At 34.6% G+C, this 26,323-nt stretch overlaps 1 protein-coding gene, 1 long non-coding RNA gene and 1 other non-coding gene across 3 annotated transcripts; 1 reads left to right on the top strand and 2 right to left on the bottom strand.

Annotated features, from left to right (window-relative positions):
- The first annotated feature begins 5 nt into the window (after positions 1–5).
- LOC147493358 (uncharacterized) lies at positions 6–1,505 on the top strand. The gene is made up of 2 exons (XR_015197381.1): positions 6–94; positions 180–1,505. It is a non-coding gene; the product is annotated as an uncharacterized LOC147493358 (long non-coding RNA).
- Positions 1,506–2,718: 1,213 nt separating this feature from the next.
- LOC147493359 (elongation factor 1-delta-like) lies at positions 2,719–6,295 on the bottom strand. The gene is made up of 8 exons (XM_086563902.1): positions 6,161–6,295; positions 5,976–6,069; positions 5,775–5,891; positions 5,603–5,693; positions 5,104–5,227; positions 3,953–4,066; positions 3,682–3,843; positions 2,719–2,929 (listed from the first exon to the last, which is right to left on the bottom strand). Coding segments are annotated over exons 2-8 (696 nt in total). The 5' UTR covers positions 6,062–6,069; positions 6,161–6,295; the 3' UTR covers positions 2,719–2,927.
- LOC147493360 (small nucleolar RNA snoR117) lies at positions 4,707–4,780 on the bottom strand. The gene has a single exon (XR_015200498.1). It is a non-coding gene; the product is annotated as a small nucleolar RNA snoR117 (small nucleolar RNA).
- Positions 6,296–26,323: the final 20,028 nt, after the last annotated feature.

A 26,323-nucleotide genomic window follows, 5' to 3' on the forward strand; every position in this document is an offset into this window, starting at 1 on the left:
CTACAGTAACAAGGAAAAGTATGAATCATTCACAATAGAGAAGATTTTCCCATAGTACATTGATAACACAATATCTAAGGAAAAGTTTACTAAGGTGCTGAACTTTTTTACTGTCTTTGCTAACTAAAAGGTTATATCGCTACAGCCTAGCTTGCCAAACTAATTGTGACCCGATGCAGTCTGACCAGAGTACAATATTGGAAACACCAGATGAAACCAACGGGAAAGAAATTTCTACCCAAGATAATGGATGTGGGACCACCAGCAAAAAAGTCTTGCAGGGGGGTGATGTACGCTTTATGGCCGCTACCGAGATTGGTGACTTTAAGTTGTTGCTGCCCGTTCATCTTCCTCACACGTTTTACTTTAATTATCTATTTCGCGATATAGACGCTTTTTGAGAGAATTTGAGGAAATGATATTAAAAGTTTTGCAACCCACGACTTCTTATAGGGAATGCATTCTTTATCTTCCCATGCCCCAAGTATATATGTTATTATTATTATTAAATTTGTGTTTTTGTGTTTTTCTTTTTAAGTCACTTTTTGGTCAGGATCTTGATTTTAAACCAAATAATGGATATCTATACAACTAAGGTAACTTCAGTTTGGGAAAAACAATCGTAGATTGTTGATTGCAGGCAGTGCTCAGAAGCATTTCCACATCAGTCAAGATTGGGTGAGTTTGCGTTTTTTCACAGTTTTCCACTTTTTCCTGTATTGAATCAACGAGTTTTTATATCTTTCCAGTTTGTTATACGTTCCACGGCCAGACAACCCATGTAGTTAAAGTTCTTTTGCCGGACTTATTTCATTATGGGGTAATTTCAGCTTTAGGAAATACAGTCGTACCATTGTTGATTGGAGACAGTGCTCGGAACCATTTCTATATCGGTCGAGTTTGGGTGAGTCTGCTATTTTTCAGAATTTTCCACTTTTGTAGTATTGATTCTGCGAGTTTTAAATCTTTCCAGTTTGTTATTGCTAAGGATTGTCCGAAGCCATTTTCTAGTATAGTTATTTCTTGTTTTTTTTTTCCATTAATGCTCTTATTTCAAGTTTTCTTAAACTGTGGTTGCACTTGGAGCAGTTTGCACCTATTAACCTATTTACCGACACCTCCAAATTTGTATAATGTACAAATCGATGAGATACTTGATGATTTTGCACCATTGTATAAAAGAGACGGAAGACTTGGAGATATCGTGCTTGGTGTGTGACATTATTACTTGGCCAAAGAATTACGTGGTTTTTCATTGATGGAGATAGATATGATATGAATCAACAAGAATGCATCTTCCTTTGGGGGTGCCTGGTAAATCCAAGTACATGGTATATAATTTTGGTCTTTGGATAGTGTTTACATAGTTGTTGAATGCTTATCTTGTAACAAGAGTTCAAATATTTTGGTACTGTGTCAAACTTGAAAGGTTATTATTGTATATATATGGTATACTTCCTCTATGTATACATTTTGGAATGATATATAGATTGTAGTTCAGTTTTCTTATGGTTTCATAATTGCAGTGCAGTTTAAATTTTAGTTATTTTGGTACTGAAGCTGCTGGTGGACACAACACTAGACAGCTTTGAGCTGTTGTTTTAATCACTAAACGTGGCCTTTACCCATACACAAAAACACATTCTTCTAGTTGTCCATTTAATTTAAATATTTGACAGCGAGTCCGGTTCCTCTATAACCAGGTTCAGACACACATCTCGTATCTCAGCACACACACATCTTGACAGATATCAGCAGTCTTAAATAAACTATTATGACATAGTGACCTGACACTGCACCTTGGCCATAGAGACCAATAAGTTCAAATATTTTTTGTAATCTCAGTTCCATGAACTCCTTTTCATTTTGGTAAAAGGGTCTCTAATAGTCAAGCACGCAAATTGCTGCTTGGGCAGCTAGGAGAGGTCCTACAGAATTATTTCTGTACTTGTAATGACTTTTTGGAATTTCTTATGAATGAATGAATTTAATGTCTATGTTCGACACAGGTCATCCTTATCCAAAAAAAAAAAAAGAGAGAGAGAATCAATGTGACAATTACCTTGATTGATGCAAGTTCCATTGGCATCACAAAACAATATTGTTTACAGGCTTTTCATCTCGTGAAAATCAACTATCTCCATGATTTTTCCCTTTCTCTTTTGTTAGGTTTCACAAGATCCAATGAGCACGATCACTTGGGTTTGACATCTACTCAAGAACAATTATGCTCTAGGAACATCAATCCGTTTCTTGAGGACTCATCTTTATCCCGACCTCATCCTTGTCATATGGATCTCAAAACTTCTCCTAAATCTAACATGAACACTAATGGGTTAACAATGTCAACACCCAATATATTTATTGATAGTCATGCTCAAGTGCTTTAGCTATATGCCTTCCAACACGCATGACCAGATTCGTGTCTTGAACATGCCACACAACTGACACAAGACACATACACTAGAGGAACCAAATCATCAAATGTAGCCATTATTCAGATGTGGGATTCATTCTCCATGAATACACTAACCTAACCCCTAATTCTACTGTTTTTCTAAACCAATTAAGTATTCGATCACCTTCTTTCCAGAGCGACCAAGAGTTTCTACATCATTTTTTATGTGAACAGGTAAAGCGAATATATTTTGAGTTGTTTTACTTCAGTAACTTTTTCTGACATTAAAGCAGGAGAATATCAAGAATAACACAGCGATAAATTAAAACATACGTTTCTAGTTAATATTTATAAATTACGATAACAGTAAAAGCTTCGGCTCCCATGAGACCATGACATAATGTTAAAATTGCAAAAAATATTAAATCAAAAATAGTCTCCATACACCAATGACCCATACTCGTAGTAGACTCCCCTGTTTTCTCACACTGGCAGGCAGAACCCCTCAGACACTAACCATGCTTCCAACCTCTGAAAAAGTAGAAGTACAACAGACTATTAGATATGAAATTAGATGTATAATACAATGCCTAGATCAATAAGCTCAAAACATCTAAACATGTCATTTAAAAAAGAGCCAGGTGGCTGTTGAAGCTACAGCCCTCCACAGGATTCACCTGTGAAGTTTTTTTATGTTTCAACTTTCAAGCTGGGTTTACGCACAATAGAGTTCAAATATAATGCAAAGCGAAAGGTGCTCAAAAACAGCAGTTAAACAAGAAGATACAGACTACCTAGACTGATTCTGCCAATTTTGGTTTTTTATTCGTAATTCTAGTCAAAACCAAATTCATATACTTCAAAATTGGAAAGGGTATACACCACGTTCCACTAATCCAATTCCTGAATTCCGAATGTTTTATATTAACCCGGCCGTTCTATAAATTTCCTTTTCAAGTACCTGGAGTAATTTACTTTCAACCTGATAGGGAAAACACAACTCAAATAGCATTCCTGAATTCCAAATGTTTTATATTAACCTGACGTTCTATAGATTTCCTTTTCAAGTACCTAGAGTATTTTACTTTCAACCAGACAGGAAAAACACAGCTCAAATAGCATTTGTATCATACAGGACTAGAACCAATTCCTACAGTATTTTATGTCAGGACTAAAACCTATTCCTAAAGTCTTTCACCTCAGTCAAGACAAAGGAAGTGCACCCCAAATACATTCTCAATTTTCGCAGATAATGCAATGGCCAATGGCTACAGAGAACTTACAGATTTTGTTGAATGCAGCGATGTCGCAGCTCTGTATGTACTCGTTTGCGGGCTCAGAAGTGAGGCGATCCTCAATAAGGTTATCAATAGATACCAAGTCGTCAACAATAGTTAGCATAATCTGCAATTTCTTAATACCATATCCCACGGGTGCAAGCTTGGCTGCATTGAAAATATAACACATTTAGAACATTACTAAGTAAAAAAGTGTGCTCTAGTATTTCAATGAATAAAAAAAGATAAGACAAAGAGGAAGACACGAATCACATACAAGCTCCCCATGTCAGCCCTTCCATCTCCACACTCCTGACAGCTCCTTCAAGTTTTTTCATGTCTGTCTCATCATCCCAAGGTTTCACATCCAACAATACTGACGACTTTCCAGCTGGAAAAAAAAAGTTAACAAAATGAGTCGAAAAACAAAAATAAATAAGAGAACAGAAGATAGACAAAAAATACTACAATCCACAACAAAACAAATGTCAATCACCCAATTGTCGTGCAAAAATCTACTGAAACGGGAGTACACAAGACTAGCAAACAATGGCTGAAAATAGAAGAGAATTGATTGACTTAAAATCTTCTTAAGAAATATCAGTCATCCGAATGCTTTTAACAAATAAAATGCATTGTTAATGCCAGAATCTCAACCCAATATATATACTTGGCAACGTACAGCACTGATAAACACTATCAATTCAAGCGAATCAGAGATTCTATTTTGTTGCCTTTTAATTCTTTTGTTTCTTTACAATCTAATATTAAAATCAATCCTGATACTTTCTTTGAAATAGAGAAAAGTTACTGGATAAAAACAAAGCTGTCTGACAGTAATAATTTTGTGACATTAACAAGCTTCCAATTAAGCTTTTCAAAGTTTGATGGTAAAATCATACGACACCAAAAGCCTCTATATGTAAAAAACCTCCATAGAACTAAAATAATTTTTTACAATAAAAAAAAAAGAGAAACTGAGAAATATTCAAAAATACAAAATATGGATTCTGTAACCACAAAATGAAAGAAAGCTTCAGACATCAAATTTGAATGCAACAGAGGAGATCTCAGATGGTACGGACAATTTCATACATCACAGGCCTTGCGTGGTTTATTTTTGTTAATTGAAGTGAAACATAAGAAACACACACCAAAACCTACAACATATAGCTATTTTCCAAAAGTTAAAAAGAATTTGCAGAATATCAGATGCGGTTTATATATTAAAAGAAAAAATTGTTGAGCCAATAGGGGGAAGGGGAAAATGCCATGGTTGAGTTAGAAGCAGATCGAGGTGAAAAAGGTTCAAACACCTAAAACGCAAAGACAAGTTCAATTAATGAATTACTTTCATTATCATTTAAGCCTTGATAATTACAAATGACGGTCTACAGTAATTTCTACAAAAAGATAATAAGAACTTACACTCTTTCTTTTTCCCAGATGCCTTAACAGCAGCTGCGCGTTCTTCAGCAGCTTGCTTTTCCTCCTCGGTCTCATCAGCAAAAAGATCCACGTCATCATCATCTTCATCCTCATCAACAACAGCCTGTAACACAAGTATTGTTGCACAATGAGCAAAATTGAAGACTCTGAGTCTTCAGTCTAAGCTTCTCTACTTTGCCTAGATTCCTAGCACCCCAACATAAATTATACATTAAAGTAAACTGCAATACAAAATCTTTCTTAAATAATTGAAGATATGGATTGGTCCACAAGTATATTAACATTCGAAATCACTCATGATAGCTTACACCAATTAACACAGACAATGTTGTCTTTAAAGACTAAAAAGCTCTGTTTCATTAACATTCTCTGCCCCTATATAGTTCGCGAATAAATAGTTGCTCGCATAAATTTGCCCAATACTTGAATATATATTAATAATGCACGCATAAATCATGAAAATAAAAGTCCAAATCACCTTAGAGTCAGTAGTAGCCGGAGTTGCAACCTTGTCATCAATAGGAGGAAATCCCTCAACGGTAACACCACTACCTTCACCAGACACACCACTATACCCAACACGATACATAAAATCAGTAAAGTAACAACAATACAAGTCAATTTAACCGATAAAAATAATTACTACTTACGAGATCCTCAAAAGTGCATCGATATGAGCAAACCATCTAGAAACATTAACGTATTCCGAAGACGGTGGTGATGAAATAGCTCCGTAGACTGTTACGTCATCCTTTGATGCTTGATATCTGACCATTCAATTATATATATAAGCCTTAATAATTATAAGAAATAAACACAGTAAATAAAAAACAAGTGTGAACTTTTATTACCCAGTGATGTAACTTCTCTTGAGGAGATAATCATCTAGCCTCTTGAGACCAGGTGCAGAGTTAACATTGAAGAATGTGGTGGCCATTTTGTATTCTACAAAAAAGATTATAAGTTATGTCAATTTTTAAGTGATGAATAACTATTGTTATTAAGAAGAAGAGATCTATTAAGAGTAGCAGTATACCTGCTTTAAGGAAGGGGCTGAATTTCTGCGTGAGAGAGATATTTAGTTGTCGAAGGATTGTTTATAAAGAGTGTATACTAGGGTTTGTATATCACGTGCCCGGCAATCGTACGGCAGGGTTCAAATTCACGATATCTGTCAGGATTTCAGTATACGATATGTTTAAATATCACGGGGCGGGATATATTTTAATATTTAGCATTTGGCAGCAATTATCCATGATATATCGATACAAATCCTGAAATACCATGGTAAGTCAGAAATTCAACAATGAGATTTCACAATAGGCCCTTCACAAAATAAAATATTCACCGTCTGATTTCTATCCCAGTTCCAAACTTCCAATTGGTATTTCACCTAATACCAAAAATACCCCTCCAAAAGACCCGTTATCAAATTTTACAAATGTGGAGGGTTTATTATAAACTAGCGACAACTTGGGACATATGTGTTTGTCGTACAAAATCACTCACTCGGACAACCACATGATCTTAAAAGTTTAAAGGCTGAAAGATTGCCTCGTGTTGAGCCAAAATGGTGAATCTCTTGCTTTCTAATTCAGCTTGAGCCAAACCAAGTGATATAAATCCACACACCTGTCACACCTCTCACTTCGGTACTGAAGTCTTCTTCTTTCTTCCCCTTCCCAGATTTCATTAACTCAAATTGAATAGATTTTTCCAATCTTCTCAACATTCTTATCTCTTACAAAACTTAATTAAATAGGTAGTCCATTTGTCTTCTTCACTACACAATATAAATCCGGTCACTTCAAAGCCATGTCAGGCAACCTCATCACCACCCATGCTCCCACAAAATCAATGAGCACAGAAGAAAATCATATACCCATCTCTATTTCTCACACCCCAAATTTCTAGAAAATTAAAATAGGAAATTATCAATGATATAATTATCTCAATCGTCACCCTATTCCATCTTCTGAAAACTCAGGATGAAACGAAACCCTAACAACCCATTACCAAACACAATATAAAAAAATGAGATCAAATTAAAACTGAAAGAACAACTCTTTATTCACAAATGAAAAATTACTAACCAATTCTATTACATTTGTTTCAAATCAAAACTTTCCACTTCAGAAAACTTAAACCAGTAAGGCTCCAAAAGTGAATCCAAATCAAACGTCGTCATCCACTACATTCTACCATCTATGTTTCCAAGAACACACTCACGTTGCAAAAGAAAGCAAACATGGGTCAGCAAATTGAATTTGCTAGTATGAGTAAGACTAAAATAAAATATACATTACTACATTCAATTTTCTAATAAAAAAATAAAACATTACCAACCATTTCAACTTGGAAGACAAGATAGTTCCATTTTCCAAAACGGTGTGTAGTTTTTTCCCAAGCAAGATTTCAATTCTAATAACTTAGTAATTGAATTAAATATTACCGATAACTGCTTCTGTGTAAGGGTAAGACAACGTCTCTGCATAAAAAGTTAATTAGTCCAACCCTCATGCAAAACAAAGTTAGATTTCTCAAACGTATTCCTTTAAAATATACATTTATTTCACTCTCACTGCAACCATCATGGGTATACATAATCTGATATAATATATCGTCAATATTAACATTCATGTCACACCACCATATCCATCATATCACGCTAACCACATTCACGTACATTCCTTCACAAGAAATTATATGCATTATACCATAATACACAACCAAGCATATCCAACAACTCACTCATACTTAAAGCCAATATTTTACTTAAAAACCACTCATCTACTTATGAGAGCGAGGAAATATCACAACCAAGGAGTACATTCATCCCTCGTGAGTATCAACTCACACAAACCACTTATATATTTCTTGTAAGAAATCATGTACATCATAGTACGTAAATATTCATATGCAATAACTCATTCATATATAAAATCAATATTTTACTTTACTTATTAATTATTTTGTTGACTCATTTATTAATAGACACTGCCGAACCTTTAGTTCCTACTCCACGATTTGCACTTCACACATTTGCCAAATCACACATACCCGTGTGCCTCACTCACACCGAGCACCACTACAAGACATATGTCCCAAGTGGGGATATCGCCTCCAGGAACATTTTTTCATCTTGTAAACTCATAACTTGTGAGTCACAGCCATCTATGGGATTTCCATACACATAATCATAGCCTCTTTGGGCATAAATTGTCAGGTCATTCATGGCATATTCAATGAATACCTTGGATCATTCTCGCCACATTCAAGGAATACCTTTCATAACACTAACATGTCATTCATGGCACATTCAATGAATATCTTGGATCATTCCCGCCACATTCAAGGAATACCCGGCCATCATAACACTAACAGGTCATTCATAGCACATTCAATGAATACCTTGGGTCATTCCCGTTACATTCAAGGAATACCCAGACCTACATTCCTATACACTCAAGGAATACAACCAACCCACAAGGCGAATGCCTTAGTTCCTCTCTAAGGCAGCTTTTCACATGACATCATTACTCATAAACATTTTATTTCTTTTCTTTTCATCAAAGGGGCATGGAGAGATCTAAAGATGTGGGGACACATTAAATTTTTACAAACACTTTCATACCGGATTTTAACACTCAAGAGTTCTCATTTATTATAATATTTTCATCATAAAATAAACATCTTCTCACACAGTAGATCATTAATAAAGATTCAAAACACAATAGTCATTTAACTCGCCTTAATATCAAATATATTAACCATATATATCAAAATTCTCAATTATGAGTAACGCATTAATTAAATGCCTCATGAAAACCTTTTAAACCACCACAATTACGTACATAATTAAGTATTAATGTTGTACACATATAGTTATCACAATAACTAATAACTAATATATAATATAGTATAGTGGTTGCACTTTTGCTCAAAGCCACCTATGTATCCAAATCTTTTAAGATTAGAATCAAGCATTCGTAGTTCTTATCAGCCACATAGTCAAAGTCAAAGAACAATAAGAATTCATGTCTTAAGGTTGCTATAACACCCCATCTTTTTCTTTTTCTTTTATTTTTCCTAGTATAATAATAATAATAATAGGTAAAACAAAATATATGGTAACTATTAGTTAAGGATAAAAGCCTCCTAGGTAAATAGATAACTTTCATCCTTAGCTTGTTTTTCGGTGGGGGTTTTTAAAAATAAAAAAAGGAGATTCTCACGTAAAGTTTTTGGGGAAAAACACAAAGAGTTTTATACAGAGAAAAAAAAATGGAGTTTTATTGAAAAAAGAAAAGGAAGATTTTCTGATAGCTAGCTGATAGTCGAAGCGTACTACGGGTGAGTAGATATATTATGTTTTTATAAAGTTCTCATTTAATGTAGATTGCATGAGGATGGAAAATATATGATTTTTACTGTTCACATACTGTTGTAAGATTCTATTTTATACTGTATACTATTTAGTGTTAACTGCGTATACATCTTGACTATCGTTTGAAGAACCGTCTGTCTCCGGAAAACTTGTCCATATCCAGTGATAAAACGAGGGTAATAAATCGATTATGGTTGCTATAAACAAATTTGTCGATTTATGTATTGGCTACGCGATTTTCACCAAAAGAACCAAATCGTCCTATTTTGTTTTGTTTGGATGATTTGTTTTGTTTGAATTTTGTTGTGATGTTATACTATTGGTTTGATGTTGACTGTTGATGATGGATTGGGTGCTGGAGAGTGTGAGGTTGAAGCTTTGGAACAGGCATTAATGGAGGTCGAAATATCGATCCAGTTTTGATGGAGGAATTAGTGAATCAATGATTTGAGTTTTTGTGTTAATTAAAATAGTAGGGGTTTTGATTTAGGTTAATTTTGGTTAGGTTGGATGGGAATTGGTGGTGGTTGATCGGTGGAAAGAGCTGATGGTGCTGGTGATGGAGACGACCCTTGGTTGGGTTTAAGATTGGGTCAAACCATTCATATTGTTGTTTGGGCCGAACCAAGTAGTCTTGTTGAATGGCCGGTGGTAGCTGGAGGTGGAGGAGAGGTGATGTGAGGAAGAAGAAGGTGAACAGTGAGTTTTGTTTGGGCTTGGGCCGAATCAGGCAAGTGGGCTTGAGTGAGTTTTTGGATATTCACTCATGGGCTTAAGTTTAGATTGGGCTTGGAAAAGGCCAAGGGTTTTGGGCCTTAGTCTTTGGGTTTTTGGTTAGATTGACTTTAGGACTGGTTGACTTTGACTGTTGACTAGAGTTGACTTTGACTAGTTTACCAGAGTTGACTTTTAACTCGGATGATGATTTGGTCTATTAGGATAGGTCTAGGGCTATTAGCATGTTTGGCTTTAGGCTAAGACCTTTCTATATATACGTGTGTACGTGTATTAACTACTATGTAATATTTCAGTCTTTTATGATATATAACGTTATGACACTTAGACATCCATATAATTAATAACGCGTAAACAAAAATACATGAAACAAGATACTCCTCCGTTCTCTGAAATAATATATGCAATAAAGTTCAATAATGAGTAAACAAATTTATCGCACCCTTTTAGAATTCTCCACGCCTCAAGTTTTGGAAATGAGTTTTTATGACTGATGATGTCATATGCTAGGTGGGCATTTATTGAATGACACATAAATGGCCCGTTAGCGTTATAAATGGGTATTCATTGACTGTGTCATGAATGACCAGATTGTTTGGACTGCCCTAGAGAGGAAGTAAGGTATTCGCCTTGCGGGTTAGTTGTATTCCTTGAGTGTACGGGAATGTAGAGTTGGGTATTCCTTGAATGTGGCGGGAATGACCCAGGGCATTAATTGAATGTGCCATGAATGGCCCGTTAGTGATATAATATGTATTCCTTGAATGTAGCGGGAATGACCTAAGGTATTCATTGAATGTGCCATGAATGACCTGAGTTTTATGCCCAAAGAGGCTGTGAAATATGTTTATGAAAGCCCAAAGATGGCTATAATATTGTGGTATTCGGTGGGTGAGAGACACATAGAAATGTGTGATTTAGCAAATGTGTGGAATGCAAATCGTGGAGTAGGTACTAAAGGGTGGGTGTATAAGAAAAGTAATTGATTAATTGATAAGAGAAATTGATTTGATTATGTGAGTGTGTTTAGGCTTTATCTACATATGTTATATAAAATTTCTAACTTTCGTTTGCAGGAGGGTAGGACTTAATAATATTTTGTGCAGGGACGTGATCCTACCCTTATACAGAAGTGGATATCGGTAAGTTTTAATTCAATTACTTAGTTATTAAAACGAGTTATTATAATGAGTTAATATAATAGAAGTCTTGCTTGGAAAGAAACTATGTCGGTTGAAATGACGGAACTACCTATCTTCCAAGCTGAGAATGATTAAGATATGGGTACATATAAAGTGTTTGTTGGATGATTAAAGTCTGGAATGAATTATGTTGTTAGTCTACTCATAACAGCAAATTCCATTTTGCTGACCCATGTTTGCTTTGTTTTGGCAACGTGGGTGTGTTCTTGGGAACATAGGTGGAAGGCAGTGGAACCACGGCGTATTATTTGGATTCTTGCCTAGAGCAGTCCGTTGGTTCTTTTATTAGGTCTGATTCTTATTGGAAGGATGTAATAATGTAATTTACATTTTTGCATGACATGAGAACATGGTAGTAAAGACTTTTATTCTTAGCATGCATCAAGAACTCTAGAACACCACACCAAAAGACTAGTAACATCAACTTAACAAAATAGCTCGGTTTCCTGACTCGCGGATGGGATTCGATTTTAGGGGGTATAAATTGAGGGTCGGGACGAGTGCCACGATGACAGCGTGAGTTGGATTAGAAATTAATTACCTTCTTAATTGGGAAATTAAACAAAAAAAAAACCCTTCGTTTCTCCAAACTTCTGTCTCCCTCTCAATTCTCTACTTTACGTCTCCTCCCTCTTTCGATTAAAAAAAATAGAGGCTAGTAAATTAGATGCTTTGTATTAGAGTTCACATGAAAAAAAAACCCAACCGTCAATTAGAACTAAGTTCATTAAAACAAAACCCGAAAGTTAAAAGGCCCGAGAACTAAACTCTTCATTCTCCATCTACCCCTCTCGCTTGGGTTGTGGCACCACCATGAATCTATGTAAGTTGTGTTCAAGCTCTTTTCTATTGCTTTATTTTTCCTTTATTTTTCCTTAGCGAGCAGTGAATTCTACTTATTTCTGATCTATAAGCTCTTTTCTTTTCTTTTTTTTTAATTTAGGTTCTAAATTTAAAGTTATGTAATTGCTAAAATTTGAGTGTAACTGTGTAAGTGCGATGTAGCAGGAACACTTCCAATGGGTTTTTAATCGGGGGTGGAAAAGTACAGAAACCTTTCCTTTGATTTTTAATTATTTTCAGTTGTAGCTCACAGGCTTATTTAAATAGAGGTCTGATTCAAAGTCGTTATACCTTCTATTTCACTCATCTCTTTCCTTTGTTTCAGATGAAGAAACTTAGAGTTGATCACTTCCTTTGCTAGAGTTAAAAGCAATTCCCAGCAGTGGACTTCACATTCTCAACAGGTATTAACTCCTACGTCTTCTTCTTCCTCATATTACGTTTTAAATTTTATGGGTAAATCATAAGAAAACTTTGTTTTGTCAAAAAGTGACCCTTTCCATCAGTGTCTAATCCATTCAAAATGGTCTAGGATTTTTTAAGGTATGTTGCTTCATTTTGCATTTCATTTTTTAGGCTTTATTGTATGGCTTCACAGCCCATGCAATAAATTGGAGGATTATTTTGGCTTTGCTTTGTGTCGTTTTGCATTTCATTTTTGAAGCTTTATTATACGGCTTCACAATACATGCAAAAATTTGGACTTGCTTAGTTGTTGTTGTGGTATCTCTCATCAACTCTAATCATTTACTTCTTCTTCCCCAGATTGTGTGTGTGTGTGTGTGTGTGTTTTTTTTTTTACCTAAAGGGAATTTCATGTTTAAACGAACGACAATCAAACTTTAAAAGGAGCAAGCAACACCCATAACGATGTTGGTATACACATTGTAAATCGATATTTCTACACTCTTTTGTTGATGCTTAGTTGTTCGTATGACCAAACCGCATTTTCAGAGTGTGTTAACCCCATTTCTAACATTGTTAAGTAATTTTTTATTGAATTTCAGTTCCGTTTCAAAGTTTTGTAATAGAGCATGAAGTTCTATTTCCAATAAGTCTTCCTTCATTCTTATTTTTCTATTATCACTTTTAATTTACCTTTTAAAACCAAAATTATCTTTTGCAAGATTCTTTTCTTGCGCAGACGTTCCTTTTCCAAATATATCTACTTATTTTGATTATCTAAAGTTGTTCTATTTTGAATTTGATATTGACTTAATTCTATGATTTTAGTTGATTTGTTTCTTGCTTTGATAAATAGTAGTGGTAACTATATAATGATATCCCTATCTAGAATATTTTATCATCAGCGTGAATCAGTATTGTCTTTGTGATCATTTTAAGCTTTCATATCTTGATAGATTAATCTGTGTGATTTTGTCCTATAATGCGTCGACAACAGCGTATGAGACTATGATTACAATTCTTTTGTGAGAACTCTGAAAGCCTTCGAACCCCTTCGGTTATCCTTTCTTTCTCTCTACCCCTCATAACCAAAAGAACCCTTTCTCTTTCAACTAACGTAACTCGAAGGGTTCCTCTCCCAGTAGATTATCTTTCTTCTTTTTCTCTTCATCTGATCATTTATAGGTTTCGACCTATGAAGGTATTATCTCTGTTCCAATTGTTTCTATAGCTTAGGTGTAATGGATCCATGATTTCCATTCCATTACCCATTCTTCGATTGATTGCTTTAATTCATTTCTTTCCGCAGGTATAACTACATCAGCTCCACTCACTTGCACAAAATTGGGCGAATTGCTTTAGAAAGATGTGGGGAAGTAGTAGAGTCCCAGTCCAGATTGGTATCTCCTCCTTTTTCAGGTATATGCAATGAATTATATAGAGAATTTAGTTTGCACCTTTCACCATTTCAATGGTTGTGGGTTTACTATAAAGCATCAATGCAATTTTTTGTAGGTAATACTTCTTTTAGTTCACAATATTGCCAATTGCAAATACAATCATCATTTTTTCAATTTCATTTGAAGAATTTTAGGTTTTGAGATTTAGTGAAAAAAATAGGGTTATCTCTGTTACAAATATGTTTGAGTTCATTTTAGGGAAGAACATCATCACGACACGAGGAAGAAGCCTAAATAAACTCCCTTGATGATTTGCGCTTAAAAGGTTGGTTTCTTAATCTTTATTTGATCTTGATGAATGCGGCATAAAACTGGCTGAGTTCTTTTGTCATTGTGGAACTTTTAAGTTTTAGTGATTGTGCACAAAGACACCCCCACACGCCACACACAATTTAAATAACTAATTTAGTGGCATATTACACTTTTGTTTTATTGTCGTTTTTATATTTTGGACCAAATAGTGGCTTACTATTTTTTTAAAAAAAAAATTCAGGCTTTATCAAGGTGAATTGGGTGGCGTTTGGCTCTCATATGCTCCTCTTTTTAAATACAAATATGTGTTGTCCTTATGGCCAAGGTTGGTGATACCAAGTTCTTCCACCCTTTTTAAGTTTTTTTTAAAAGCAAGTTATGCGTAAATGTGGAGTGAATTGTTATCTCAAAAATTTCCATGTAGATATGGATTAATTGTATATTGCTATCCATTCCTTGGAATTATGAACTAATTAGTTGCTCCAGTTCCCTCAAAAGCTTCAAGGTATGTTAGTTCTCTTCCTTTATGTATATATTTTATTTCTTTCTTTCTTTCTTTTTTGTTGTATCGATCTCCTGCATATTATAGTTCAAACTATTGTTGTACAACTTGCAACATAAGAGCAGAATCAATCAATAATAGAATTGTCGTAGTGATGATAATTGTACAATAACTAAATGGCAATTTGGTTATTCACTTCCTTTCATAGGGGGTTGAAGGATTAGCTAAAATAGAAAAGGCAACATAATTGGTTGATTAGCAAACGCAAGTTGTGACAAATTTTTCTCTGATCACTTTTTGTTTCCTTTAAGTTCATTCTTATTTTATAACTCCTCAGACAAGTATGTCTGAGCAAATTGAAGAGCATAAGGTAATTGAACTCGAGGTATACCTAAAATTGTTGACTAATGTTAAAGTGTGCACATTTTTTTTAATGTGTTGTATATTCGGACTATCAAACTTCTGATTTTATGTCACATGTCTAATTTTACAGGTATTGAAGAGTGAAGATGGTTCGGCAATGCAACCCTCTCAGTTATTGTTCTTCTCTATAAGGTTAATATGCTATGTCCTCTTTTCTCTACTCATCTAACATTGATTTATTTCTTTCTTCATTATGATGTTACCCTTTTTAGGTGTGCATAAACTAAGTGAAGACCTCTCGGGTAATTTTCAGCTGATTAATTTTGATTTGTTGAATTTTGGTTAGGTAATTTTAGGGTTGAGTTTATTGTAGGCAAGTGTTTTTATTGTGTGCTATGTCCATTATTCTCTTGACCACAGTTTGTTCTTTGTTTGGTTTAGTTTAATTTTTTTTTTCTCCTTTTGTTAGTTTCCATTTGGTTTTCCATCCATTGCCTACAACTTTGATCATCAAATATTCTATTTTGAACCATACGACCATTCCTGGATCTATCTTTGTTGTGGGTGACTGATAAGCATAACCTAACCAGAGTTTTCATTTTTCTGTATATAGTAGAACTCAAACTAAAGGGACCATCCGATGGTTGTGATAGGTGGGACGTGACATGCCAAGTCTTCATTTGAGGGTTGTGTTAATGATTTCATGCAAATTTTCAAACTGTGTTGGGATATTATTTTTGAGATCCATCATCTTGAAAGGTAATCCTTTGTTTGGTTCCTCTTGGCTCTTTGATATTTTGATGTTTTTATCATTCTGTCTCTTTTAGAATCGCAAATTATGTTGTCTTAGTGTCTTACTACATATTACTTTTTAAAACTTGGTTATTTTATTTAAATGTTCAAGTACCACGTGGTTATTGTTAATGATCTTTCTATGGTTTCCATCATCTCTCTTCCCATGTAGTGCTCACGTAGGGGGAATGAGGTTTTGGGATGTAGCTTTGTTGCAACAATGCTTATATTGTTCCCACGAAATAATTCTAACTGATTTAGGCATGCTACTTTAAGTGTATTATATATTTACACATTGGTTGCCTTATCCAAATAATTGTAAAATTGGTACACTTGATTCAAGTGGCGTGATTGGTGCAATGCCTCGACCACAATATCTGAATGTGATTATAAAACATTTGTGACCAAGAGAAGTTGAACCATGATTCAGTTTCTACATGTATAATAAATCCATTCCGTGCCGGATGGCTGGGTCAGTAGCTGCTGAAGAGTTCCATCCATGTGACCCTCCATTATCGAAGGTCTGTAATTTGTATAGGTATGTTAGTTTCTAATTGAGTCCAATTAGCATTGGTGGAATCTGCATAATAGTAGCATTATACTCTAACCTATTCAGTTTAACCTTTATGAATATGTGCTTCCAAGAAGCTTTTAGGGTAGAGGTTAAAGATGCAGTTTGTAGAGATGAACTAACTACGTATGGCACCTGATAGTCCCCCCCAAAGTTTTTTTTGGCTACTCATGTATGACTTCTAATCAATGATATTTATTTTTTCAAGGCACACTATTACTCAATTCTCATAGTTTATATAATACTACCAATGTTTGTCTTTTTAGTGACATGTGGTTTTGTACTAACGACTTAGTGTAAAGCGAGTTATGGTATTCTACTTATTGAAGTTATTAAAGGTATCATTCTGGGCACCTTTCTTTATCCCTTCTCATCTTCATCTGTATGTTAAAATGGTTACCATGCATGGTATCATTTGCATTCATCACTTATTTGTTGTTGGTTTTGACATAACAATAAGCAATGGAAATGGTGGTGCAGTGTTCAATCCGACATATATCTATCATATGACAAACAGATTTCTTTGAAAATGTGCCATTTGGTGAGGAGACATATTTTTAATGTCATTGGACAAGCATGCCTAATACTTTTCAAAAACAGAAATGCGCACCATTTACATCTTTCGCATTTGGTTAAGGTACATGTATTTCCTTTAAATTTCTATATATGTTAAACTCATTGACTTTTATGATAGGTGATGGAAATATTTTATGCTCGCCTCATCAGCTCACAATTGCACAATGGGCCCTGAAGTAGATGGCTATGGTGTCGCCTCCTAATTAAAGATTCTGGATAGACAATAAGCATTGTCAGGAAGGAGAAAAGAGTTTATTAAAAAAAAATGAAGGAGAAAATACCATGCATGGTCATTGATTTTATCTTCATTCTGTCAAATGCATAAGTTGTATGGAGTTGGCGTACATTTACAATTTTTTTTAAAGGCCATTGAAATGTTAATTTTCATATTTGTTTTTCATTTCATATATTAATATTGTATTAGCAAACAGTAACCATCAAGTGTAGAAAAATGATTAATTCATTTTCTAACATCATGCAAATTAAGAATCTTTGAAGATATTCCGTGCCGAAGGCACGAGCACTAACTAGTTACATTACATATGAACACAAGTCAGGCTAGTGCATGAATAAGGCCATTAGGTACCATATAATTTAAGTTCTATCTTTTATCGTCTATATTCACATATCGTTACAAATAATATACATAAAAGTTTTACAACAGCATATAGAAAGACCCATTATAGATAAATAGGTGTTAAATACAAAATCAAAAATTAAATTTTTGGAACTAGATCTACTCACCCGAAGTTAATCGAAAAACGAAAACGTTAGTGAAAGCGTAATAACCGGCGAACTTGAAAACCAACGGTAAGGTGTTGTCTTCCTCCGCCCCTTTCTCTTTCAATCACTTTCAAGCAATAGCTCTCTCTCTCTCATTTTTTTTTTTTTTTTTCTCTTGTACGTTTATCTCTGTTTTTTTTTTTTTTTTTTTTTTTTGAAAAAACCCACAAGAATAGGAAAAATGGAGCAAAATAGGGTTCGGTTGTAACCCCTTCTCTCTCCCCACATTGTGTCTCTCTTTTATCTTTATCCTCTTTTATTATTATTATTTAATTTTATATATATTAAAAAAATAAAAATAGGGGTGTTATACTATTTTTCTCATGCCCTGTCTTTTCATAAGTTATTTATCTTATTCTTTTGAGTTTCCATGAGATTTTGACGAAGGGTTGTGTTTATACTTTATATAAGCCTGAAAAAAAAAATGGGGTCCCAAAATCAATAAAATTATGAAAATAAAAGGGTGATTTAGTAACTGTAATTAGAGTTTGATGATTTCTCTGTACAATCTAGCAATTAATATTGATGAGATAAAAAAAAATGAGCTGTGAAACTTCTTTGTGATATATGAGTTGCCGATTGTTGGTTGTGTTGCTTGCATCACCACTTTTTTAAGTGAAAAGAGAGAAAGAAAAAGACTCCTATACCAAAGTGAGTGATGGGACAAGTGTGTGGATTTACTACACTTGGCTTGGCTTGGCTCGAGCTAAATTAGTAAGCAAAGGATTCAACCATTTTGACTCGACACGTGGCAATCTTTCAGCCTTTAAACTCTCAACATCATGTGGTTGTCCGGGTTAGTGATTTTGTATGTCAAGCAGATATGTCCCTAGAACCCGACCCATAAGAAAAAGAAAAAATGTAGTAATGACTCTTTTTGAAGGGTAACTTTGGAATACTAACGGAACTGTGATGGAAATTAGATGGCGAGCTAGGGGTCTTTCTAAGATGTTGTAGAAATAGTTAGAAACTCTATTTAACATTATTGAAAGGAGAGAGGACCTAATTGAAGAGTGAGGATTAGATTGAAAAATGTAAAATAGATATGGTGATTAGAGGGAGTTAGATGGAATAGATATGCAATTTTAGCGACGGAGCCAGAAATTTCATACACATGAGGAACTCAAAGTATGTAGCCTCACAAAGAAATTATTTTTATTCGTTGGCTATTGGCCTGGTGTATATTCATTCGTGGGAGATCCTCGATCCCTTCCCGTGTATAATGCAAATGTAGGAAAGTTTACTCCAAAGTGTTGGAAGCCTGAATACAATTTTCTTATGGTTTTGGACAACTGCAATTTTTGTTTTTTTTTTTTTTTAACCCTTCAAAAAAAAAATGTTTCCTAATAGCCAGGCTTCAAAAGTATCCGTGTAAGCTAATAATTCGGCTTATTTTCTTTTGAATTGAAATCTAATAGTTTTACTGATTTGCTTTTGGCACTTTCAAATTAAATTCCATATTCTATGTAAACTTATTGACTGTATTAGTAGTTTCCTATTGACGAAGAGAAACATAAAATATTAGCCATTCGCGAGCGCCTACGGAGGAAAGCTAGAACAACATTTGGATCATCATTTGCAGTTGAAGAAGATCCAATGGATAATCATTATTGCTCGGGCTGCGATGACTACTTCTCGGGAACTGGCTTTGACTTTGCTAAACACCAAGTTTGGCATAAGGAAATTGAAAAGGAATTTCCAAAAGGAAAGTCAAAGTCGAAAAAGTAATCAATCAAGTGGTAAATGTTGGCACTTGACACTATCCATTTCACTTTTTTATGACTATTTGGTTATTGTTGGCTACATGGTTACGATTATTATTATTTGGTGAATCCTAAATAAATGTATCTACCATGTATATATTATTTTAATTATATATATATATATATACAACCCGGCTCTTATAAGGACCTTAAATAAGTACCAAATCTAAAATGCCCACAACTTCACCTACAAAATGATTTAAAACCTAATACTTTTGTGTATATGATCTACTAACCATAAAGAACATCTCTACAAAAATTCAACTCGTTTGATATCCTCTAACTTTGATAAAAGTTGTTGTCCACTTTTGAAAAAATATATAATAGTCCAGAAATGTCTATTTTTTGCAATCATTTTTTGCCAATGTTAAAAATTGTCAAACAAGTTGAATTTTTGTAAAGATGTTCTTTATGGTTAGTAGATCATATGCACAAAATATTAGGTTTTAAATCATTTTGTAGATAAAGTTGTGGACATTTTAGATTTGGTACTTATTGAAGGTCCTTTTTAGATATATATATATATATATATATATATATATATATATATATATATATATATATAAAAATATATATGTTATAAAATATATATAAATCTTTATAGAAAATATTAGCCCTAATTTTTTGTGGATATGTCAAGATTAATATCATCTCTACAAAAGCTTATTTGGAAACCTCTAACATTGGCAAACTTTGATTGCAAAAACTTAACAAAGATTTCTTTTTTAAATATGACAATATTTTTTTATCTATATTAAAGATTTCCAAATTAGTTGAAATTTTGGGAAGATGATCTTTACTTGAGTGCTTCATAACCACAAAAAAATTAGGTTTTAATTAATTTTTAGGTGAAATTTTACTTTATACTTTTTTAAGTTGGCTAATGATATCATTCTCTAAAAAAGTAGCTATTAGTTAATAAAATAAATAATGAAGTAAATACAAAATTTCAACTAATTTCAACTTAAAATAATACGGAGGTAAAATTTCACCTATAAAATGAATTCAAGCCTATTTTTTTTTGGTTATGAAACCACCATAAACATTGGCAAACTTTGCTAATTTGCAAAATCATTGGCAAAAAATGATTGCAAAAACTCGACCTTTATGGACCGTCAAATTTCTTTTTAAAAATGACAATAATTTTTATCTATATTAAAGATTTCCAAATGAGTTGAAATTTTGGGAAGATGATCTTTATGGTGAGTGTTTCATAACCACAAAAAAATTAGGTTTTAATTCATTTTATAGGTAAAGTTTTACTAGCGTACTTATTTTAAATTAACTTAAGTAGCTACTTTTTAGAGAATGACTGTAAATTAGCTTAAGTAGCTACTTAAGTTAACTTAAAATAAGTACGTAAATAAGTACAAAATTTCAACTAATTTCAGCTAACTTAAAATAAGTATGTAGGTAAAATTTCACCTATAAAATGAATTCAAGCCTAATTTTTTTGTGGTTATGAAGCACTCACCATAAAGATCATCTCTACAAAATTTCAACTAATTTGGAAACCTCCATCATTGGCAAAAAATGATTGCAAAAACTCAACATTTTTAGACCGTCAGATTTCTTTTTAAAAATGACAATAATTTTTATCTATGTTAGATGTTTCCAAATGAGTTGAAATTTTGGGAAGATGATCTTTATGGTGAGTGCTTCATAACCACAAAAAATTAGGCTTGAATTCATTTTATAGGTGAAATTTTATCTACGTACTTATTTTAAGTTAACGTAAGTAGAGGAAGGAATTGAATCAGTCGGTACCCATAACACGAGCAACAAGAAGCAGGGGTTCAAACAGTTCAAGGGCAAGAAGAGGGATGCTTATATATTGGGAGTACTAGGAATCAAGGGCAGACACTAGTTCAAAATGTGAGTGTGAGGGAAGGAAGTTCAAAAGAAAATTGTAGTGGGCTTGAAATTAGTATATATATCCATATAAATGAAGAGTGTCAGAGAGATGAAGAGACACGAAGACATGATGAGGAGCAACAACAGGAGAGGGAATCACAGAGTAACATCCATTTGGTCTGCCCTGGCAGGGTTGAATGTACCTTCTCTGAGTTGATTCTAGTTACAGAACAAGCTTTGGTAGTGATACAAGATCTAATACAGCAAGTAAGGCCTAAGCATCCTGTAGCTGGGCAGTTTACAGCCGAAAGAATTGTGTTTGAGGAGTTGGCTGATCTGGAGGATAATGATTTGTCTGATGCAGAGCCAAAACTATTTGGAGATATGTCTACCACTCCTCCTCTTAGAGTGACTTTGGAGAACACCTCAGTTCAAACTAGGGCACAGAAGAAGACAAACACAGAACAACAAACAACAACACTAGCAAAAAGAGGTAGGGGAAGACCCAAAGGGCGGGGAAAGAGGAGAGGACATTAAAATATTCTTATGTCAATGGATAAATTATGTAGCTGGAATGTAAGGAGATTAAATGACCCTAATAAAGCTAAAACCTTGAATAAATATATTATGGATAACAAGTTAAGTTGTATGTGCTTCCTGGAAACAAAGGTTAGGATGGAGAAGTATCAGGAGATAGCAGGAATAGTTTGCCTAATTTGGGCAATCATGCACAATTATGCTAGTGATGAGGATGGGAGAATTTGGATTACATGGGATTTGAATTTTTTAGATGTTCAGAAAGAAGTTGAAGGAGGGCAATTTATACATTGCAAAGCTACAAGTTTGCAGTATGAATTTGCCTTCTCCTTCACTGTTGTTTATGCCAGCAATAAAAGTCAAGAAAGGTTAATTTTGTGGGATACGCTGAAAACCTTGAGTGCAGGTATACAAGGAACATGGTGTGTCATGGGGGACTTTAACAATGTATTGTTTTCACATGAAAGAGTTGGGGACAAAGATGTACATCCTAGGGAAACAATACCTTTTGCAACGTGTTTGAATGTAGCTGGTATGTTTGATCACATAGCTACTGAGTGTTTCTATACATGGAATAGTGGAGGGGCTAGTATCAAGAAGTGGTCAAAGATAGATAGATGTCTGATAGATAGCATCAAAGGTGGAGTTCAAGGACTATCAGACCACTCCCCCTGATCATGACCTTCATGAGTAATTTCAGAAAGCATCCTCCATTTAGATTCTGTAACAGCTAGACTCTGCACTAGGATTTTGTGCCTTCCTTGAGAGAGTGTTGGGATATAGAAGATCACGGGAGCCCTTCCTTTATGTTAACAAGAAAACTCAAGAATCTGAAAAGTGTGTTGAAAAGATAGGCAAGGCATTCAGTAATGATGTTCAGATATTGGTGGTTGATACAAGAGAAGAACTAAAGGTGATTCAAGAATAACTCCACCTTAACCCTCTAGATCGATCACTCCCTCAGTTTATATGAATTTGTTGTGAGGGAAAAACTCTATAAATATTTAAAACTAGAGGAAGTTGAACTGTACCATAAGACAGATATAGATTGGCTTTGCTTTGGAGATAGATGTAGTAAGTTCTTTTTCAATGTCCTAAAGGAGAAGAAAACTAGAAATTACATCTGGAGTGTAACTGATGCACAAGGAATACAGATAGAAGGGAAGGACCAAATGGTAGAAGCTTTTCTGAGCTACTACAGAGACTTACTAGGAGTGGAATTGAGTGCAGAATGTGATGCAGACTTTCGGAATAATTTACATGTGAATGAACTAGACTTGGTCACAAGTCAATCTTTGATAGCTCTGATCAATGAAGTGGAAATCAAAGAAGCATTATTTGCTATGGAGGATAACAAGGCACCAAGACCTGATGGCTTTAACTTATTTTTCTTCAAGTCAAGCTGGGAGATTATTGGGGAGGACTTCACAAAAGCCATCCAGCATATTTATAGGCATAAGCAACTCATGGGTGGTATAAACTCCACTTTTCTTTGCCTAATTCCTAAAATGAAAAATGCCTCACATGTTGCTTCTTTTAGACCTATTGCATGTTATAATATTATTTATAAATGTGTATCCAAAGTACTAACAAATAGAATGAAGAATTGTATTACATCTTTGATATCATGTTCTCAATCTGCTTTTGTACCTAGGAGGTCTATTCAAGACAATCTGTTACTGGCACATGCACATGAACTCCTTAGGGGTATTCAAGGAAGAAAAGGCAGAAAAGACGTGCAATAAAGCTAGGCATTCAGAAAGCTTATGATTCTATCTCATGGCAAGCTCTAGACGCAATTCTGCATAAATTCAAGTTCCCATCTATGTTTATAGAATGGTTACTTATGTGCTATACATCCCTATATTTCTCGGTCATGGTTAATGGGACACCTGAAGGCTACTTCCAAGGGAAACGAGGGCTCAGACAGGGAGACCCTGTATCACCGTATCTTTTTTTCCTTGTTATGGAAGTTTTGATGAGTGCACTTCTTCTACAAGGCATACAGTCCAAAAGGATCTCAGCACATTCAAAGTGCAAGAAACTGGAAATCTCACACCTTTGTTTTGCGGATAACATGCTTTTTTTTTTGTAAAGGAAACATGGAGTCTATCATAGCTATTATAACACCCCGTGTTTTTATTCTTTCATTTTTCCTAAGAATAATAAAAATAATAAAGATAATAATAATAAAGATAATAATAATGAAAATAGATAAAATAGATATAGGATATCCAGCAGTTACGGATAAAAGCCCGTAGGTAAATAGATAAGTGTTGTCCTTGTTTTTCGGTGAGTTTCTCACGTAGAGTTTTTGAGGGAAAAACACAGCGGGAGTTTTAGAAAAAAAGAGAGAGTTTTACTGAAAAAGGTTTTGAACGAGGAAGATCGTCTTTTCGTGCGACAGTCGACGTCGATCTTTCGGGGTATCGCTTTCGGGAAGCTGTTCGGTTTTAAAAACTGTGAGTAGATTTTTACGTTTTGTTGATTTCTCGTTTACTGTAGATCGCACAGTACTGTTCACATGCTCATCTGCTCTTCTGCGTATACAACTGGACCGGCTGTCTCTGAAAACTTGTCTGTATCCAGTAATACAGCGAGGGTAATAAATCGATCATGGTTGCTGTAAACCATTTTGGTCGGTTTAATGTGTTGGCTATGCGCTTTGGCGTTTTCGCCAAAAGAACCAAATTATCATGAATTGTTATAGTGTTGTTGTTGTAATGTTGTTGTGTGGGCTGTTAGTTTGATTTTGATTGTTGATATTGTATTGGGTGTTGTTGATGTTGAATTGGGTGCGGTTGGGTTGAGATTGGGTGTGTTGTTGAAGCTCCGGAGGAGCGTTAATGGTGGCGAGAATTCCAAATCTGATTTGGTTGAAAGTTTTCGAGTTCAAGAATTTAGGTTCTTGCTTTGGTTAATGTTATAGGGGTTTTGAAGGGGAGTAGTTTCGGTTAGGTAGGGAAGGCTGGCGAGTGGCTGATCCGGTGGTGGCTGATCGGTGGAGGAGCAGTAATGGCGTCAAATCGAGATTTTCACTATATAAGAGAATCACAAATTGTTGGTACAGGTATATGGGGTTTTTCTCCATGAACCAAACCGTTGGGTTCATTGTGGAGATGGATGGCCGGCGGTGGCTGTTTTGGTGGTGGTAGCGCTGGTGAGGGGGAAGAAGATGAACAGTGCGTTTTTGTTTATAGTTGGGCTTGGGCCGAACTCAGTTTTGGGCTTGAGTGTTTTAAATTTCAATTTTTGGATTTTTAGTTTTAGACTTTGGGCTTTTGGGTTATAAGAGTTTGGGACTAGTTGGCTGCTGTTGACTCTTGGCAGGTTGACTTTAACTTTGACCAGAGTTGACTTTGACCAGAGTTGACTTTTGACCATGGTTGACTTTGACCAGTTGACCCAATTTGACCTTTTAACTCGGATTATGATTTGGGTTATTAGGATAGGTATAGGGCTATTAGCATGCTTGGCTTTAGGCTAAGACTCTTTATATATACGTGTGTACGTGTATTACATACTATGTGATATTTCAGTTTTATATACGACGATATGACACTTAGACATCAATCTAATTAATAACGCGTAACCAAAAATACATGAATCAAGATACTCCTTCGTTCTCTAAAATAATATATGTAATAAATTTCAATAATACGTAAACAATTTACCGCACTCTTTTAGAACTCTCCACGCCTCAAGTTTTGGAATTGAGTTTTATGACTATTGAGGTCATATGTTAGGTGGGCATTTATTGAATGTGCCATAAATGGCCCGTTAGCGTTATATAAGGGTATTCATTGAATGTGTCATGAATGACCCGGGTATTCATGAATGTGCCATGAATGACCGGATTGTTTTGGACACCCCTAGAGAGGAACTAAGGTATTAGCCTTGGGTTAGTGGTATTAATTTGATTATCGCGAGTGTTTGGGTTTTCTTTTGAATACCTAATATAATATCTACATATGTTATATAGAAGTTCTAACTTTCTTTGCGGGGGGGTAGGACTTAATAACATTTTGTGTAGGACGCCGGTCCTACCCTTATACAAATGATGGATATCGGTAAGTTTTAATTCAATAGTTTAGATATTAAAACGAGTTATTATAATGAGTTATATAATGGAAGTCTTGCTTGGGAAGAAATTATGCCGGTTAAAATGACGGAA

The sequence above is a fragment of the Coptis chinensis genome, chromosome 6 (assembly GCF_015680905.1).
Source record: "Coptis chinensis isolate HL-2020 chromosome 6, ASM1568090v1, whole genome shotgun sequence".
In the NCBI taxonomy this organism is placed as follows: domain Eukaryota; kingdom Viridiplantae; phylum Streptophyta; class Magnoliopsida; order Ranunculales; family Ranunculaceae; genus Coptis; species Coptis chinensis.

Bases quoted from the DNA above. Each gene is read 5' to 3' on its own strand.
- LOC147493359 (XM_086563902.1), bottom strand. From the start codon at position 6,061: ATGGCCACCACATTCTTCAATGTTAACTCTGCACCTGGTCTCAAGAGG. The intron at 5,228-5,602 runs GTGATTTGGACT...CTTGTGTTACAG, and splicing joins CGGCTACTACTGACTCTAAG to GCTGTTGTTGATGAGGATGA. The intron at 4,067-5,103 runs GTAAGTTCTTAT...TTTTTTTTCCAG, and splicing joins ATCTGGGAAAAAGAAAGAGT to CTGGAAAGTCGTCAGTATTG.